Genomic DNA, 15000 nt, shown 5'->3' with positions numbered 1-15000 from the left:
GCCGCTGCAAACTGGAAGTGGAAACGCAACTGGTCCGGGCACACAGACTAGCCTCAAGCGGAATTAACATATTGATTTGCCTAGGGCTCAAAGTGATTGACAATTGTGTTATTCTAATTTATGTACCTGTCACTTCGGTAAATCTAAACGCCCCTTCGGTCACGACACGAGTGCTTATGTACCATGGACTTACCCGCCTGGTGCCCTCGGATGCACTCAGCTGATGAAATGGCCACTGCCACTGCAATCCAATTATGCAACGCACAATTGCAACTGGTTTGTGTCCACTGGGGCAGGCTAACAGTCGAAAGCAGCGAATTTCCAAAGGAAGCCCACACGACTTTGACTTTGCCCGGCTGGATACAATCATCTACACTGATAAATATTTGGGTCTATTTGGGCCATTGTCAAAATCTAATGATATTCATAAGGTTTCTCTGTTTACTGCGTACTTTAAGCTTTCAATTGCATTACATTTTTCTTTTCAATCCTTTACATATGCAAAACTCAACTTTTGTTCAAGTGCATCTAATGATGATCTTCTGCTGCATTGGCATTGCTAGGCTATCGCCAGGCTCGACTTTGGCAGCACGTTTTTCACGTTCACTTGATTTCCGTTGCGAGTCGGCTTGCAGTCGGTTTCCAGTTTCATTTTCACCGCCGAATGGGCCATAAATATTTCACTCGGCGCTCTTTTCATTCGCTACGTCGCATCCAGTCAAATGCCAAATCAGTTGCATCACTGCACTGGTAGCTTCCTTGGGCGATTTCGTCGAACATTTCGCAATTTGCACTGCCTTGCTACTGTATTCTAATGTGGGTCACAGGGTTCAATGGGGCTTTTACGAGCCATAAATGCCAGCTACTCATTATGTGACTTTAATGGCTAATATCTGCAAAGATCACGAGATGAGTACCCAGCAGACAGGCAGTTGCCACACATATTTTGTAGACACTTAAGGTACTAAAGGCCCTCTTATCTACAAATCAGTTAGTTGCGCAACCTTATTCTATATTGTACTCATTTCTATTCCAGGGTCGTGATGCCACTCCCTATCTGGAACGCAATCGAGTGGGTCGGGATGCCATTGATTCGGCCGCTGCTCTCACGGACATGGGAAAGTATCTGTTCCGGGAACGCCGACTTCCGGTCTACGACATTGCCGTGGCCATAACCAAGTGAGTGGGCTTCGAAGTGGGCACTGGTGGCCCTTGTGTTTTGAATTCTCTTTGCAGAACCGCCAGCTGATTTCTCCGCGCGCGATTTCCCCTATCTTACCCCTCTAAACCTATCCACTTTACCCAAGAGTACTTATTTACAATGTCTACTCGTGTCTAGGTATGATATGTGTCGCAGGCGTAAAGGAGGTCGTTGCACCAAGGGCACAGCGGGTAAAAAGATTTCAAAGAAATTCCAAACAACTAGATTTACCACACAACACTCATGCATTACACATAGAACATAGAAACACAGATACACCGAAACACAGATACACAATCAGAACAAATGTCATTGCGGGTGTTTAACATAGTTTAGTCAGTTTTTGGTTTGCACCTCTCGCGCCACAAGAAACACCTGAAAAGCCCAGTAAAGTTGACTAAAACTGCGTGTGGGTCTTATAAGCGATACTACCACAATGACACGACACACACACACACGCTCACAATAAAACACAAAATTTACAACATTTAGGCGAAGGAAAAACTAAATCGCAAAGCGTTAAACTAATTTGAGTAGCGGATCGGTCCATAAAGCATAAAACCGGTTGATTTATTAAGTAATTGTAGCTGCTTTAAGGTCTCATTGGTTGAAGCGAACATTTACATTTAGACTTGGTATTTAATTGTGGTTTATGCGCCTTAGTGGCTACTCCTTATGGCAACAATAACTCACCCAATCCGCTGAACTTGAAGGTCCACTGGCTACGATAACATTAGCTACAATATAATAGTTCCCTTAGACTTCGGAGCTCCGAAGGCAGGATTCTTCCGCCTCTTTTCTTGCCCTCATCTCGACTCCACGAGTGCAACCAGTCCGCGACATTGGTGCGCAATTCCGCGAATCCAATTGGGCAGGTCCACTCAGTGAGACAACAACTATAACTAGCAGCTATCGATCAAAGCCGAGAGGAGATAATCGATTGAATGACGCTGAAAACCCCCGAAAGCCACCCAATCTAAAATTTCTACGCATTTCTGATCAATTTTCGCCCGCAGACTCGATATGTGCCGTCGCACCTCCGCTTATGGTGAATGTAATCGCGGTACCGCAGGTAAAGACCCAACTAGCTGGCAATTTGTTGCTAACAAATCCACATCTGTACAGATAAATGCAAAAGCCATACGAAAGACACAAAAACACAGAAGTTAAGCGAACGCGTTAAAAATAAATAACATTAAAGGCGGCCACCGCCGAGCCCCAAAATGCGTCGCTCCATCATCAACCAAATCAAGCGAATTTAATTGAATTTCATGCACGTCTCTGTCTCTCTCTGCCTGACTCTCTGTATCTGTCTCTATCTCTCTCTACTGCTGGTTCACCTCTCTCTTTCCGCGATCGGCAATCTATATCTTCCATGTGTCTTTGTTTGTGTCGCACGCGCCCCTTTTGTACAGCCAGAAGAGAAGAACAAGAACAGGAAGCGGCTGCGCATGTGCCGTGCCACCAATGGCTGTCAAACTGTACAGGCAACTCAAAACCCATCTGAGTCTTCAAATCTCCTGTCTTTGCATTGTACAGTCTCTTCTGCTGCTTTCGATCTGTCTCATTTTGTGTACATAGTATCCATGATCAACGGATGTGTCAGAATCTCTCGAAGAATGGCTGTTAAGTATGCTAGCTAATTGTCAATGAGAATCGTGAGGAATTTATACATGAAATATGAAATATAATACTCCTATTTAATATGATAACCTTATAACATAAGAAGGGTTCTGGTCCTACTAACACTGGTCTACACAACATTTAAGCCCGCTATTAAGCTTTATGGGCTGTGGACACACCTCATCTAGCGATGGTAATTGTGGCTAATCTTACACACTCAAATGCAGCTACTAACTAATTGCTAACTCGCATCAAGTCACAGCCACTAAGCGACCCGCTTCTCCCAGCGGTTACAGTTATTATGTAAAAACATATTTTAATACGATGTTCGAAAGTGAAAACACAAGCAAATTGCTCAGTTGCGAAAACAGAAACATTAGATTTTTCATTTAATAACTGCAACAGCGACGGCGACGGCGACTCGAAAAAATTGTCAACTTCCTGTTGGACAAAAGCAAACAAAAAAAAAAAAAAAGAAATAAATAAATAACAATGAAGAGAAGAAGAAAATGCAACTGAGTAAGACAACCCACTAATTGCCTCATTTCGGTCGTGTGTTTTCTTTCGGAAAAGGCTTCGCTTACGTCGGCGGCGCATGCGTGGTGAACAAGCGACTGGAGAAGGTGAACAGCGTGGCCATCATCGAGGACACCGGCGGCTTCAGCGGCATCATCGTGGCTGCCCACGAAGTGGGACACCTGTGAGTAACCCCTCGACTTGACCACATCAATCGCCAGGTCCATTGCCCTATGCACATATGTGACCTAGTCATTTTCTTTGACTACTCGCCAAAGCGACCACCTATTTCCATTTAATCCAAACTATTTATCGCCACGAATGAACGATTCGGATTTCTAATAAAAAACATGAATAATTTCCGCCGCTGCAAACTGGTCACCGAAACCCGTTTGCATTTCCGTTTGACATCATTCGGCGTGCAATTAATCAATTACCATATTTTGCCCCTCAATCATAATGTGTCCCATGCTCGTTTCTCAGGTTGGGAGCGGTGCACGACGGTTCGCCACCGCCCAGCTACTTGGGCGGACCGGGCGCCCAGCGGTGCCGCTGGGAGGATGGCTACATCATGTCCGATCTGCGCCACACGGAGCGGGGCTTCCGATGGTCCGCCTGCACGGTGCAGAGCTTCCACCACTTCCTCAAGTGAGCTGCTGGTTTCTGGACGGTTTCGAAAGGTACTAATGACTCCGCTTTGCTTTTTAGTGGAGACACGGCCACCTGCCTGCACAACGCCCCTCATGAGGACAGTGCCCTGGGTAGATCTCTGCCAGGAACCCTGCTCTCGCTGGACGCCCAGTGCCGCAGGGATCGGGGAACGTATGCCTGCTTCAAGGACGAGCGAGTGTGTGCCCAGCTCTTCTGCTTCGACGCCCAGACGGGATACTGTGTGGCCTACAGACCAGCGGCCGAGGGATCGGCCTGCGGAAATGGTTATGTAAGTAATGTGAGAGTTGGCAAGGGAAAGACTCCCTTGGAAGGACAACTCTGTTGAGCTGACAGGATTGAATGGCCTTCTTAAGCCACCTTTAGCATTCTTAAATTCTTTTCAAACAATCTCTCTCTTGAGCGGACAAACCTTGAATTTGACTGTTTTTGTTTGCCTTGAACTTTACAGCACTGTCTGGATGGTCGTTGCACACCACTGCCCTCGAACATCATTCCCGATTACGGACACAACTATCGTTTAGTCTACAAGTGAGTATAGTAAAATGGGTACTTTAATTAGAAGAAGACTGTTCTCCAGTAGTTTTGTTGTGTAAGCTAAGAGTACTCCTATTACTAAAATACACCAAAAACACATAACTTTTGAGTTCCAAGTACACGAATACACTCAGAATGCAAATTTTTAATATACAAACTTTTACACCCCTACACACCAATTCGGTACAACAACAATTCCAACACCCAAATATACAACAACCAAACCAACAACATTAGTAAAATCGACAACAAGAAAGATTCAGCTGAGGATATTGAGAGTAGTAGTGAGGAGACCGAGTCCCAAGAGGACGAGACTGAGAGTGTTGAGGATCAGGATGAGGGCACCACTAGCAGCGAGGAGCAGGAGGCCAACCAGGAGGACAACAAGATCGAGCAGAGCTCTGCCGCTGGCGTCGCTGCTGCGCAGTCGACCACAACCGCCAGAAGCACGACGACAACCACTGTGCGCACCACGACCACTGCCAAGCCCAAGTCCAAGTCCTTTGGCTATCTGCATCGCAACCTTCCCGAGCGACAGTGGATGCAGGACAATGGCGTGCTGGTCACGACGCGAATCAGCAGCAGCGTCAGCAGCAGCAGCAGCGGTGAAGCCGCAACAGCATCGACGCGCAGACCAACAACAACAACAACCACACAAACACCGAACCTTTTCCAAATCTATACACACGAACTACGCAAACAAATCGAATACTACTTACACATGCTACAGACACAACAACATGCCACCAAATTTCAACCAGAACAACAGCAACAGCAGTCACAACAACAACAGTCGATAGTCGAAATCCCCTTGGTTCAAAAACGCCTTACAAATTATAGTGTAACCAGCAGCAGCAGCAGCAGCAGCAGCAGCAACAGCAACGGGGCAAAGCAACAGCCACCGAGCAACAAGGACGAGAATCAGAGACAGCAGCAGCAGCAGCAACAGGCGCAGCAGCAACTCCAGGATGGGCTGCCCGATGAAGAGAACGAGGCGACTGCCGGCATTCAGAGCAATGAAGCGATTGAGCGGCAAAAACGTAAGTTCCCCACAACACCCACAGCAGCAACAAGTGCTGCGCAGAAATCAGCAACACCAGCAACACCAGCAACATCGGCAAAATCAGCAAGACCCACACCAACCACCGCCAAACCGATAACCACATCATCATTTCTCGACGCGTACTTTAAAAAACTGCAAGCCTTGCATGACGCTGGATCGGCCAGCAGTAGCAGCAGCACCGCCACCTCCGTGTCGTCGTCCGTCAGCTCCGCAACAAGCAGCAAGCAGCAGCATCCGCAGCAACAGCAGCAGCAGCAAGTGCAGCAACATGCGGATGGCAGTCACTTTCTGAAACGTACGCCCCAGCGGAGTAGTCTTAAGGCATACAAACCTAGTAGTAGCAGTAGTAATAACAGCAGTAGTCAGCCCCAGCAGCAGCAGCAGCAGTATGCGACAAACTACATTGGCGACACCACAAACAATCTGCCAGCGGTGTTGGACAACAGCGGCAGTGCGTCGAGCACCACGGAGACCGCCAAGAAACCCAAAATCAAGACACAAAAACTCATACGCCGCACACGAGTCATGCAAACGCAAACGCAAACGATCTGAGGATGTGGCAGACAACTCTGATACCCATTAGCATAAGCTACTCTACCTACTGATAGCCAGAAAGAAACACTGATCCCAGATCACAGATCCGATCCACAAAGCTGCTTGAGAAACCGAACCGAACATCCGAAAGAACCGAAGGCTTCCCATCCAACATCAAAAACAAGACCACACACACTATACAACGCAACACGCATCACACACATTGTCAAACCGATTGATACCGAAACCGAAACTGAAATCGAACCCGTTACCGATTCGTTATCCTTGCGTGCGGTAAGCCCAAAACCAATCCAGCATTCAAGTCGGGTTCTTAACTCCCCCTAGTAGTCTAAAGCTTTGGCCTACCTAGTACCGTAGAGCATGGATGCGCGATAGTTGTATCAGTATTATTATCTACCACGCTGCCTGGCCTCTAATCAAACTCAAACTTAATCCTGGTTGTCAGGGTCGACGCATCGAAGTGCAAGTGCTAAACTCATGCGTGGCGGTCCATTTAGCTGTAATATGGATTACCCTCGTACTTTAAGCATTTGGCATCTGGCATTGCATCGATCATATCTAATCCCGTAGCACGGAGTCGCCTTGGAGCGTTCCGAAAAGTAGTTCTTGAATCTTATCTTATTTTGGCATGACCCCAAGCGTAACCTAGACTATCATTTCAGACCACCCGATTCGAAACGAAATCATTGTCTCCGAAGCGCGGAGCTCACAGCTCGGTTAGGACATTCGCATTCACACATCCTCCGCAGATCTCATAAAGCATGCTTGCAAAAATCTCTCATACCACCTATCTATCGATATCTAGCGACTTCGAGTTCGACGATCGCTGATTCTTGCCTTATTTGCGCGGTTTAGTTCTCGCTCTATTTTTTTTCCAAAATTGCATCGAACACTCGCTCCACACATAAAAAACACCACCACACACGCATACACACTGTTTGAAGGCAAAACCGATCGAAACTACATCAGAACATCTTTAACTGTAGCAATTAAGTATTCTATTTGATCTGCAAGAGTGGCATGGAATCAAGAACGCATTCTGCATACTAAAACTAAGACAGCAAAATGGCAAGAGTGAAACAGAGTAATTTGGCAAGTGGAAACGCATGGAATGGAACACACGCACATACCACACAACCACCCACACAATTCAAAATGGCCGGCGTCTGCAAAAATATATTTATTTATCTATTGCATACGAAAGAAACCTCCCAAATTAGCCCATTGTTTTTGCACGCCCCACGAGAATTGTATGCTAACACAATCACTAATTTCCTGCGTTTTTCTCTCTTTCTTCTCCGCTTCCGTTCCGTTCCCGCATTCCGCATCCGGCATCCGCAGTGGTTAACTGGAAGCTGTTTCCGTTCTAGTGAAAGTGTGAAAATGCAGCCGCATTGGGGGAACGTTTGGAACTGGCACGCAGACGTCACTGCCATCGAAATTGGAAGAAGTGTTTGCAGCTTAAAGTGTTTTTAGCTAGAATTTATTACTATTATACTCTGTACGAAACCCTATTGATTTGTTGTTAGTACTAGCCGCAGCTAATTCTAATTTAAATGATTGCCTGTTTGCTGAGTGCAACGCAGCAGCCGAGCAAAGTTGTTATGTTCAGTACACGCATATATTATGTAATCTAATTTAATGCAAAATGCAAACAATTTTGTAAAATAGTACATATAATTCTGTAAAAAGTTCATCTACACACGCACGCACTTTCGGCAGACAACCTAAATTATTCTTTGAGCCACAAATCAATCGAAAGGAAATTTAATAATAATCCCACTTTCCAATGTGATAAACATATATAATTTGTACACTCTACTTAACAAATATTTATCGTTTCCTGTTGGGAAAATGCTAGAAAGGTGGAGAATCGATAATAATACTTACCTTGCCGCACTTTGCCTGCAGAAAACTCAAATTATTCACTTCATTATTGTATTAAACTTGTTAGAAGCCTAAATTCTAAAGAAATTCATCACTCTACGTTTACCTAGCCTAATGCTCTTTTCATGCAGCAACAAAATGTAATAGCTAAGTTTTAGTTGTAGTTAACTGAACATCGTATAATAGATGAAACTGTAAATTTATCACACACACAAAAGAAACAAAAGCTAAGTTAAACAATAAATATACATAAAAAGATTTGAATGTACGAAATGGTGGATTTCTGTGCTTCTATGCGAACTGGAATACCAAAGTGCCTGAAAGTATGCTATGAAATATGACCCTGTGGTATAATTGAGTACAAAGAAGTCCACAAGTTAAAAGCATAGGTGATAAAATATATTTGCAGCAAGTACAGTTCCTAATCACTATCTTAGAAAGTGACACAGCGCATTACCAAAGGTCCAATCACCGAAAAGTAGAAAACCTATTCAATACGAACGAAGAATGAAGGTAGGGAATCTCCTGGCAAGTCCAGCATGTGGCCGGGAATCAGCCTAAGGGGCCTTTGTGCCGGCGGGCATTAGGTAGCGATTGTAGGTGGCCAGGTTCTTGACCAAGGCGGCCACGGATAGCATGCACACCATTCCGGCGGGCATCAGTTTTCCGGATCGGTTCCAGCGAGCGCCCATCAGCCCGGCCAGGAACAGGGAGGTGCCCAGCTGGAGCAGGGGCCGAGGCGTGTCCTGGGAGTTGAGGTGGGCGCCATAGCCGAGCAGGGCTCCGAAGGCCAGACCAGCACCCAGCGAGGGAATGGAACCTGGAATGCAGGGCGTTGCACAATCGGCATGACCACAGTCATTGGGCTGGTCACTCACCCGCCTTGGCGAATCCCATGATTCCTCCCGCGGCGACTGTGGCTGCGTACACATATCCGAACCAATCCACCGGCATCTCGACTTATTTTGATTAAATTTCGGGGTAACCTTTGTTTTGGTGAGAAGTGGAGGTGTTAGTATGACCCTTCCTGCCTTAGTGGAAAGAAGATCCGCTCCGCAGCGCACGAAGTTCAGCCATCTGGCAACCCCATTTGGCGGTCATTTTGAATTACATTTGTGCAACGAACTTCCGAATCAGAATATTCATTGCAATGTTTAGAAAGTTCGTTGGGCAAAGATAAGTAAGTTTAATAATGTTTGCATTACAAGTGAATCGATTGTTCCCCTAATTTAAAGAGACATTCAACACATTTATGTTTTTTTAGATTTTCTGCATTTCTGTCTGGAATTTTATTTCAAATTCGTAGCCAACATATTCGTGAATTTTAGTTTAGACGACGGTGACGGTGTACACGGCGAAGCGGTCGTCTCCGACCACCACCTCCATTCTGGTTCCTCTGGTTGACACGCCTCTCGCGGCGGAGCTGGCGCCTCAGCCTGCGCAGCTGACGCCTGAGCCTAATCTCCTCCTGGCTGCTGCTGGATCCACTGTCACTGGGCGATGTGGGCGTAGCTGGTGGAGTCGGGGAAGCGGGCGTATCGGGAGTAGCTGGCGAGGGCGGTGTACCAGCAGCTGGGGATGGTGAGGGCGGTGTTCCAGCCGCTGGGGATGGGGAGGGCGACGTTCCAGCCGGTGGGGATGGGGAGGGCGGTGTTCCAGCCGCTGCAGGTGGCGAGGGCGGGGATCCTGCCGCTGCAGGTGGCGAGGGCGGGGATCCTGCCGCTGGTGCTCCTGCCGCAGGAGTAGAACTAGCGTAGGCAGTTGCAATTAGGGCCAAAAGCCCAAAGGCGATAACGAATTGGGAACGCATCTTCAGCTCAGTTTGTCACTAAATGGAGTACTGTGTGGATGGTGGTTAAAATCCGAGTATTTATAGGGATGATCCACTTGCTTCGCTTTAATTGCCCAATCTGTGTTTGCTTTGAATGTTTTAGAGTACGCCTTACATTCTCGCCAAGACAAATAGATTTAACTCAATAAAAAGACGAGACAATCTTCTCTGTAAGCGCGAAACTGTTGATGGCTCTGAAAAGTTCTAATTCGTTAGTAATTAAACAAAAGGCTTTTTTGGATTGGCTGGCTAAATGTATTGTTAGCATGTGTGCAAATACAGCACATTGTTTATTAAATAGATGAATAGGTATTGTTAAGCCTTTCGAACAGAAAGCCTTATTTAAATAACCTCTAAGCTTAAATATAGATTAAGATGGCATATTGTACATAAAGAATGAATTCTGACTAAAAGAAAACCTAGAACAAACTCCTATTTGTCACTTTCATTTGCAATTCCTAATCGATTAAGTTTTCATCTGGAATTATGTTTGGACCTAGTCCAGTTCCACTTGATCAACTAACTAGCTTGTAAAATGATTTACTTGGGATGCTTCATAAGAGTATATACTGTAGCCTCCTTCTTCTTTTCCAAGCCTTGAGTTTCTAACAATTCAATCTAAGTGATTTCACTTGTTTTTAAGGTGCCAAGTTACCAACTCCCCACCTGAATTGTGATAACTACGATTGTTGCTTTTCTGTATGCATTTATTTCTCAATTTTTACAATTCCATTGTTCGATAGGACTACACCGACGGTTTATCCCCTACGTTGGCGCCTTCTTTCAGCACGCTTCTGCTGGCGTCTCTCCTGCTGCCTCTCCCGGCGAATCTCCTGCCGCCTCTCCTGGCGCCTCTCCTGACGCCTCAGCCGACGGAGCCTGCGAAGCCTGCGCCTCAGCCTGTCCACCTCCTCGCTGTCGGAGCTCGAGGAGGAAGAGGACTCAGTGGTGTTGGACGTGGAGGGCGCCTTGGTTGTGGCAGTCGTCGAAGAGGTGGAGGAAGTGGGCGAGGTGGAAGAAGAACTGCTGGGAGTTGAGGACGAACTCGACGGAGTGGAGCTGCTGCTGGACGGAGTTGAGCTGGAGGACGAAGAGCTGGGCGTCGAACTCGACGGAGTCGATGAACTGGACGAAGTGGGCGTTGTGGAAGAGGACGAGTCACTTGAGGTGGAGCCCGTGGTGGTGGTGCCACCATAGGCGGTCGCCACGAGGACAACCAGACCGAAGGCCACGACGAATTGGGATCTCATCTTAAGCTCTGTCTGTTGAACACTGTACTCAAGTACTGTACAGCCTCCGGATCTGAGTGGGCTATTTATACGGCGTATCTGGAGGGGATTGGTCCAAAATCTCAATCCGTGCGTGGTCTAAATTTGATCTTAACATGTGGTATTTGCGGCAGTGTTTTGTTGAACAAGGTGTGGAAAGTTCCTATATTTGTCTAATCTAGCAATGGAGCTACTATTTGCGCAGTGGTATTTTTATTGGATGTGCCAATACGACACAAGAAGAAAGTGCTTAACTTAGAGGATGTTTAAAAAATGAACATTTAATATTATAAATATTAAGTGATCTAAAGCAATACACCTCTTTTATTGATGATTAGTTCTCTCTCTAAATAATAAGAACCTTATGATAGAACACGAAGTGACTATGGTTGTATTGTATCTTTCATTTTAGCAAAGTTAACTTGAAAGAATCTTGGCCATAATGGACACGATCTAAAACTTCCCTTCCTAGCATATAAACTGATTGTTTTTATTGTATTAGAATAGTCACATTACCTAATAGTCACTTGATTCCATAGTCACTTCTTAGTCAAAACGTATATTTGTTTAGTGCCTGTGCCGTAGATTGTTTCAAAAAATCAACAACTGCTTCAATGTTTAACTTAACAACAACAACCTTTCCAGCTTTCCAGACGTTTTCAGTAAAACACTGGGCCACGTGCCAGATGCTAAGATGTAGACCACGCACGGATTGAGATTTTGGACCAAGCCCCTCCAGATACGCCGTATAAATAGCCCACTCAGATCCGGAGGCTGTACAGTACTTGAGTACAGTGTTCAACAGACAGAGCTTAAGATGAGATCCCAATTCGTCGTGGCCTTCGGTCTGGTTGTCCTCGTGGCGACCGCCTATGGTGGCACCACCACCACGGGCTCCACCTCAAGTGACTCGTCCTCTTCCACAACGCCCACTTCGTCCAGTTCATCGACTCCGTCGAGTTCCAGCTCAAGTTCGACGCCCAGCTCTTCGTCCTCCAGCTCAACTCCGTCCAGCAGCAGTTCGTCCTCAACTCCCAGCAGTTCTTCTTCCACTTCGCCCACTTCCTCCACCTCTTCGACGACTGCCACAACCAAGGCGCCCTCCACGTCCAACACCACTGAGTCCTCTTCCTCCTCGAGCTCCGACAGCGAGGAGGTGGACAGGCTGAGGCGCAGGCTTCGCAGGCTCCGTCGGCTGAGGCGTCAGGAGAGGCGCCAGGAGAGGCGGCAGGAGATTCGCCGGGAGAGGCAGCAGGAAAGACGCCAGCAGAGGCGTGCTGAAAGAAGGCGCCAACGTAGGGGATAAACCGTCGGTGTAGTCCTATCGAACAATGAAATTGTAAAAATTGAGAAATAAATGCATACAGAAAAGCAACAATCGTAGTTATCACAATTCAGGTGGGGAGTTGGTAACTTGGCACCTTAAAAACAAGTGAAATCACTTAGATTGAATTGTTAGAAACTCAAGGCTTGGAAAAGAAGAAGGAGGCTACAGTATATACTCTTATGAAGCATCCCAAGTAAATCATTTTACAAGCTAGTTAGTTGATCAAGTGGAACTGGACTAGGTCCAAACATAATTCCAGATGAAAACTTAATCGATTAGGAATTTGCAAATGAAAGTGACAAATAGGAGTTTATTCTAGGTTTTCTTTTAGTGAGAATTCATTCTTTATGTACAATATGCCATCTAAATCTATATTTAACCTTAGAGGTTATTTAAATGTGGCTTTTTGTTCGAAAGGCTTAACAATACATATTCATCTATTTAATAAACAATGTGCTGTGTTTGCATACAACAATACATTGAGCCAGCCAATCCAAAAAAGCCGTTTTGTTTAATTAGTAACGAATTGGAGCTTTGTCTTTTGGCCCTGGTTTCCTAGCCGGAGCATCGCCTTCAGGTACGTCAACCCAGCTGGCTGATCCACGCCCACTTCGCCTAGAGGCAGTGGATCCAGCAGCGGCCATGAGATGACCAGGAAGCGTCGGATTGGGTCCAAGGACTTTGAGGCTCTCAAGGACTTCCGCGAAATAAAGTGATCTGTTGATATATTTTGTATGATTCTGAAACTACGGTGTTCCCAAAAAATATCTTTCAGATTGTAACGAAAGCTATCTCGTGTTCGCTTCTAATATTTTGCAGTGAATCGAAAACACTGGAATTAATTATCTTTAGTTTTAAAGCCTCGTGAGTTTATTTCAAAACAAGGTTCTGCATACTTTCCGGGCGTTCTTTGTGAACGTTGCGAATTCGTTACTAAGATTGTATGAAGTCGAGGCACTAGTTCATATAGCACCAAATGGGTTTGAAGATCTGAGAAAGCTTTCTGGTAGATGCTGTGATTCTGTTGAGAACTGAAAACATTTCTCTAATGGTGTCTAAAGGTATGCTACACAAAAATGCATTCACACACATATCTGGGGACCATTGGGTTTTCATATAAACATTTTATTTGCCTTGAGTTACAATGTCATGTGAGTTGGGGCTTCCCATTTCAGCCCCGACGGTTCTGCTGGCGCTTGCGCTGCCTCCTCTCACGGCGTCTCTCCTGGCGTCTCTCCTGGCGTCTCAGACGACGCTGTTGGCGACGACGCCTCTCCCTGCGGTTCCGCTTGGACGACGAGGAGTTACTGCTGGAGCCGGAGGATGAGGAGTCGCTCGGGGAGGTGGCCGTGGTGGGCGCTGTGGAGGGCGAGGTTGTGGAAGGAGACGGATTGGTCGAGGATGAGCCAGTTGAGGTGCTGGGGCTGCCAGAGGTGGTTGATCCCGTACTTCCGGTGCTGCCAGTGCCCGTGCTCCCGGTAGTGCCCGTGCTTCCGGTGCTACCAGTGCCCGTGCTCCCGGTGCCCGTGCTCCCGGTTCCAGTGCTCCCGGTGCTGCCTGTGCCCGTGCTCCCTGTGCCGGTAGTATCGGTGCCCGTGCTCCCGGTGCCCGTAGTATCGGTGCCCGTGCTGCCGGTGCCTGTCGTGTCAGTGACAGCATAAGCGGTCGCCACAAGGGCGATAAGACCAAAGGCCAGGACGAATTGGAATCGCATCTTTAGCTCCGTCCGTTGAACACTGTACTCAAGTACTGTACTTTCCCTGCTTTTAATTAGGGTATTTATACCCATCACTCACAATTCTTTTGGTCCATTTTCAGACTGTGTGTTTGCTCCGAATCGTCATATGCCGCACGTGGCTCAGTAGGATATTCTTGAGACAATTTTGCAGATGACTATCGAAAATAAATTTGTTTGAACAAGCCAACAATGGGTGAATTGTGGATTTGTTAGATCTAGTTTATTCTAAGCAAGTGTGCAAACACAGGCAGCTCGGGTATTGTTTTCAGTACTACTGAATAGCTATTCAGCCATTCTATCAGTGCTTTAGCACTCGGCCTTATTTAAATAACCGCAAAACAGATGCGTGTTTGGCTCAAAGAGATTTTGAAGGATGTATGAAAATAAGATAGCAACGCCTTGAACGCAGTGGACTTAGAGTTTTACTAAGGTTCAAGAGAAAGGCTTATGGCTACAGCACGTACTGTGCTTTAGGAAAAAGCTGATCCATCCGTACAACATATACATATACGCATGGCTCATAAATTTCTTATATCCGTACGCATTTTTAAAGTTATGCGGTAAAGTCAAATCACAGCAAATTATGCACAACTATTTAATGAATGTAGCTGTATTAATAATTATTTAGCTACCATATACAGTTTTGAGAAATCTATACAATTTTTCAAAATATTTTCTCAAAGCAATTTCGAATCGAAGCGAAACGAAATGGTCACACTGCGTAACGGTCGCATCGCGAAACGTTGCCACCCCCTTCGTAAAATACCAACGAAGCCGCTCAGTGG

At 46.1% G+C, this 15000-nt stretch overlaps 5 protein-coding genes across 10 annotated transcripts in view; 2 read left to right on the top strand and 3 right to left on the bottom strand.

Annotated features, from left to right (window-relative positions):
* Positions 1-8309, top strand: part of LOC117135874 (venom metalloproteinase 3) — a 44411-nt gene extending 36102 nt beyond the window's left edge. Inside the window, exons 8-15 of one of the 6 annotated variants that reach the window (XM_033296412.1) lie at positions 1037-1179; positions 2218-2273; positions 3398-3524; positions 3824-3988; positions 4049-4280; positions 4461-4540; positions 4784-6437; positions 7506-8309. In XM_033296412.1, coding sequence (XP_033152303.1) covers positions 1037-1179; positions 2218-2273; positions 3398-3524; positions 3824-3988; positions 4049-4280; positions 4461-4540; positions 4784-6161 — 2181 coding nt within the window. In that variant the 3' untranslated portion in view covers positions 6162-6437; positions 7506-8309. Of the gene's footprint in view, positions 1-1036; positions 1180-1339; positions 1393-2217; positions 2274-3397; positions 3525-3823; positions 3989-4048; positions 4281-4460; positions 4541-4783; positions 6438-7505 lie in introns of all 6 variants that reach the window. The other 5 variants (XM_033296414.1, XM_033296417.1, XM_033296415.1 and 2 more) reach the window with 5 other exon arrangements.
* Positions 8310-8428: 119 nt separating this feature from the next.
* Positions 8429-9069, bottom strand: LOC117135876 (transmembrane protein 14 homolog). The gene is made up of 2 exons (XM_033296420.1): positions 8930-9069; positions 8429-8871 (listed from the first exon to the last, which is right to left on the bottom strand). Exons 1-2 carry the CDS (start codon positions 9003-9005, stop codon positions 8609-8611), a joined length of 339 nt encoding a protein of 112 aa, XP_033152311.1. The 5' UTR covers positions 9006-9069; the 3' UTR covers positions 8429-8608.
* Positions 9070-9324: 255 nt separating this feature from the next.
* Positions 9325-9877, bottom strand: LOC117137260 (vegetative cell wall protein gp1). Its single transcript, XM_033298622.1, has one exon. It carries the CDS (start codon positions 9859-9861, stop codon positions 9376-9378), a length of 486 nt encoding a protein of 161 aa, XP_033154513.1. The 5' UTR covers positions 9862-9877; the 3' UTR covers positions 9325-9375.
* Positions 9878-11967: 2090 nt separating this feature from the next.
* On the top strand, positions 11968-12456 carry LOC117138624 (cell wall integrity and stress response component 1-like). Its single transcript, XM_033300835.1, has one exon. The coding sequence runs from the start codon at positions 11968-11970 to the stop codon at positions 12454-12456; it is 489 nt and encodes a 162-aa protein (XP_033156726.1).
* A 1116-nt stretch (positions 12457-13572) lies between these two features.
* LOC117136910 (sericin-1) lies at positions 13573-14780 on the bottom strand. The gene has a single exon (XM_033298032.1). It carries the CDS (start codon positions 14264-14266, stop codon positions 13649-13651), a length of 618 nt encoding a protein of 205 aa, XP_033153923.1. The 5' UTR covers positions 14267-14780; the 3' UTR covers positions 13573-13648.
* Between the last annotated feature and the right edge of the window lie 220 nt (positions 14781-15000).

Source organism: Drosophila mauritiana, chromosome 2R (genome assembly GCF_004382145.1).
Source record: "Drosophila mauritiana strain mau12 chromosome 2R, ASM438214v1, whole genome shotgun sequence".
Lineage (NCBI taxonomy): Eukaryota > Metazoa > Arthropoda > Insecta > Diptera > Drosophilidae > Drosophila > Drosophila mauritiana.
This window is presented reverse-complemented; position numbering and strand designations above follow the sequence as displayed.

What these genes read in the sequence shown, in the direction of transcription:
- LOC117135876 (XM_033296420.1), bottom strand. Translation starts at nt 9,005, where the DNA reads ATGCCGGTGGATTGGTTCGGATATGTGTACGCAGCCACAGTCGCCGCG. An exon ending in CATGGGATTCGCCAAGGCGG is followed by an intron (nt 8,872 to 8,929) that starts GTGAGTGACCAG and finishes CCTGCATTCCAG; the next exon opens with GTTCCATTCCCTCGCTGGGT.
- LOC117137260 (XM_033298622.1), bottom strand. Translation starts at nt 9,861, where the DNA reads ATGCGTTCCCAATTCGTTATCGCCTTTGGGCTTTTGGCCCTAATTGCA.
- LOC117138624 (XM_033300835.1), top strand. Translation starts at nt 11,968, where the DNA reads ATGAGATCCCAATTCGTCGTGGCCTTCGGTCTGGTTGTCCTCGTGGCG.
- LOC117136910 (XM_033298032.1), bottom strand. Translation starts at nt 14,266, where the DNA reads ATGGGTATAAATACCCTAATTAAAAGCAGGGAAAGTACAGTACTTGAG.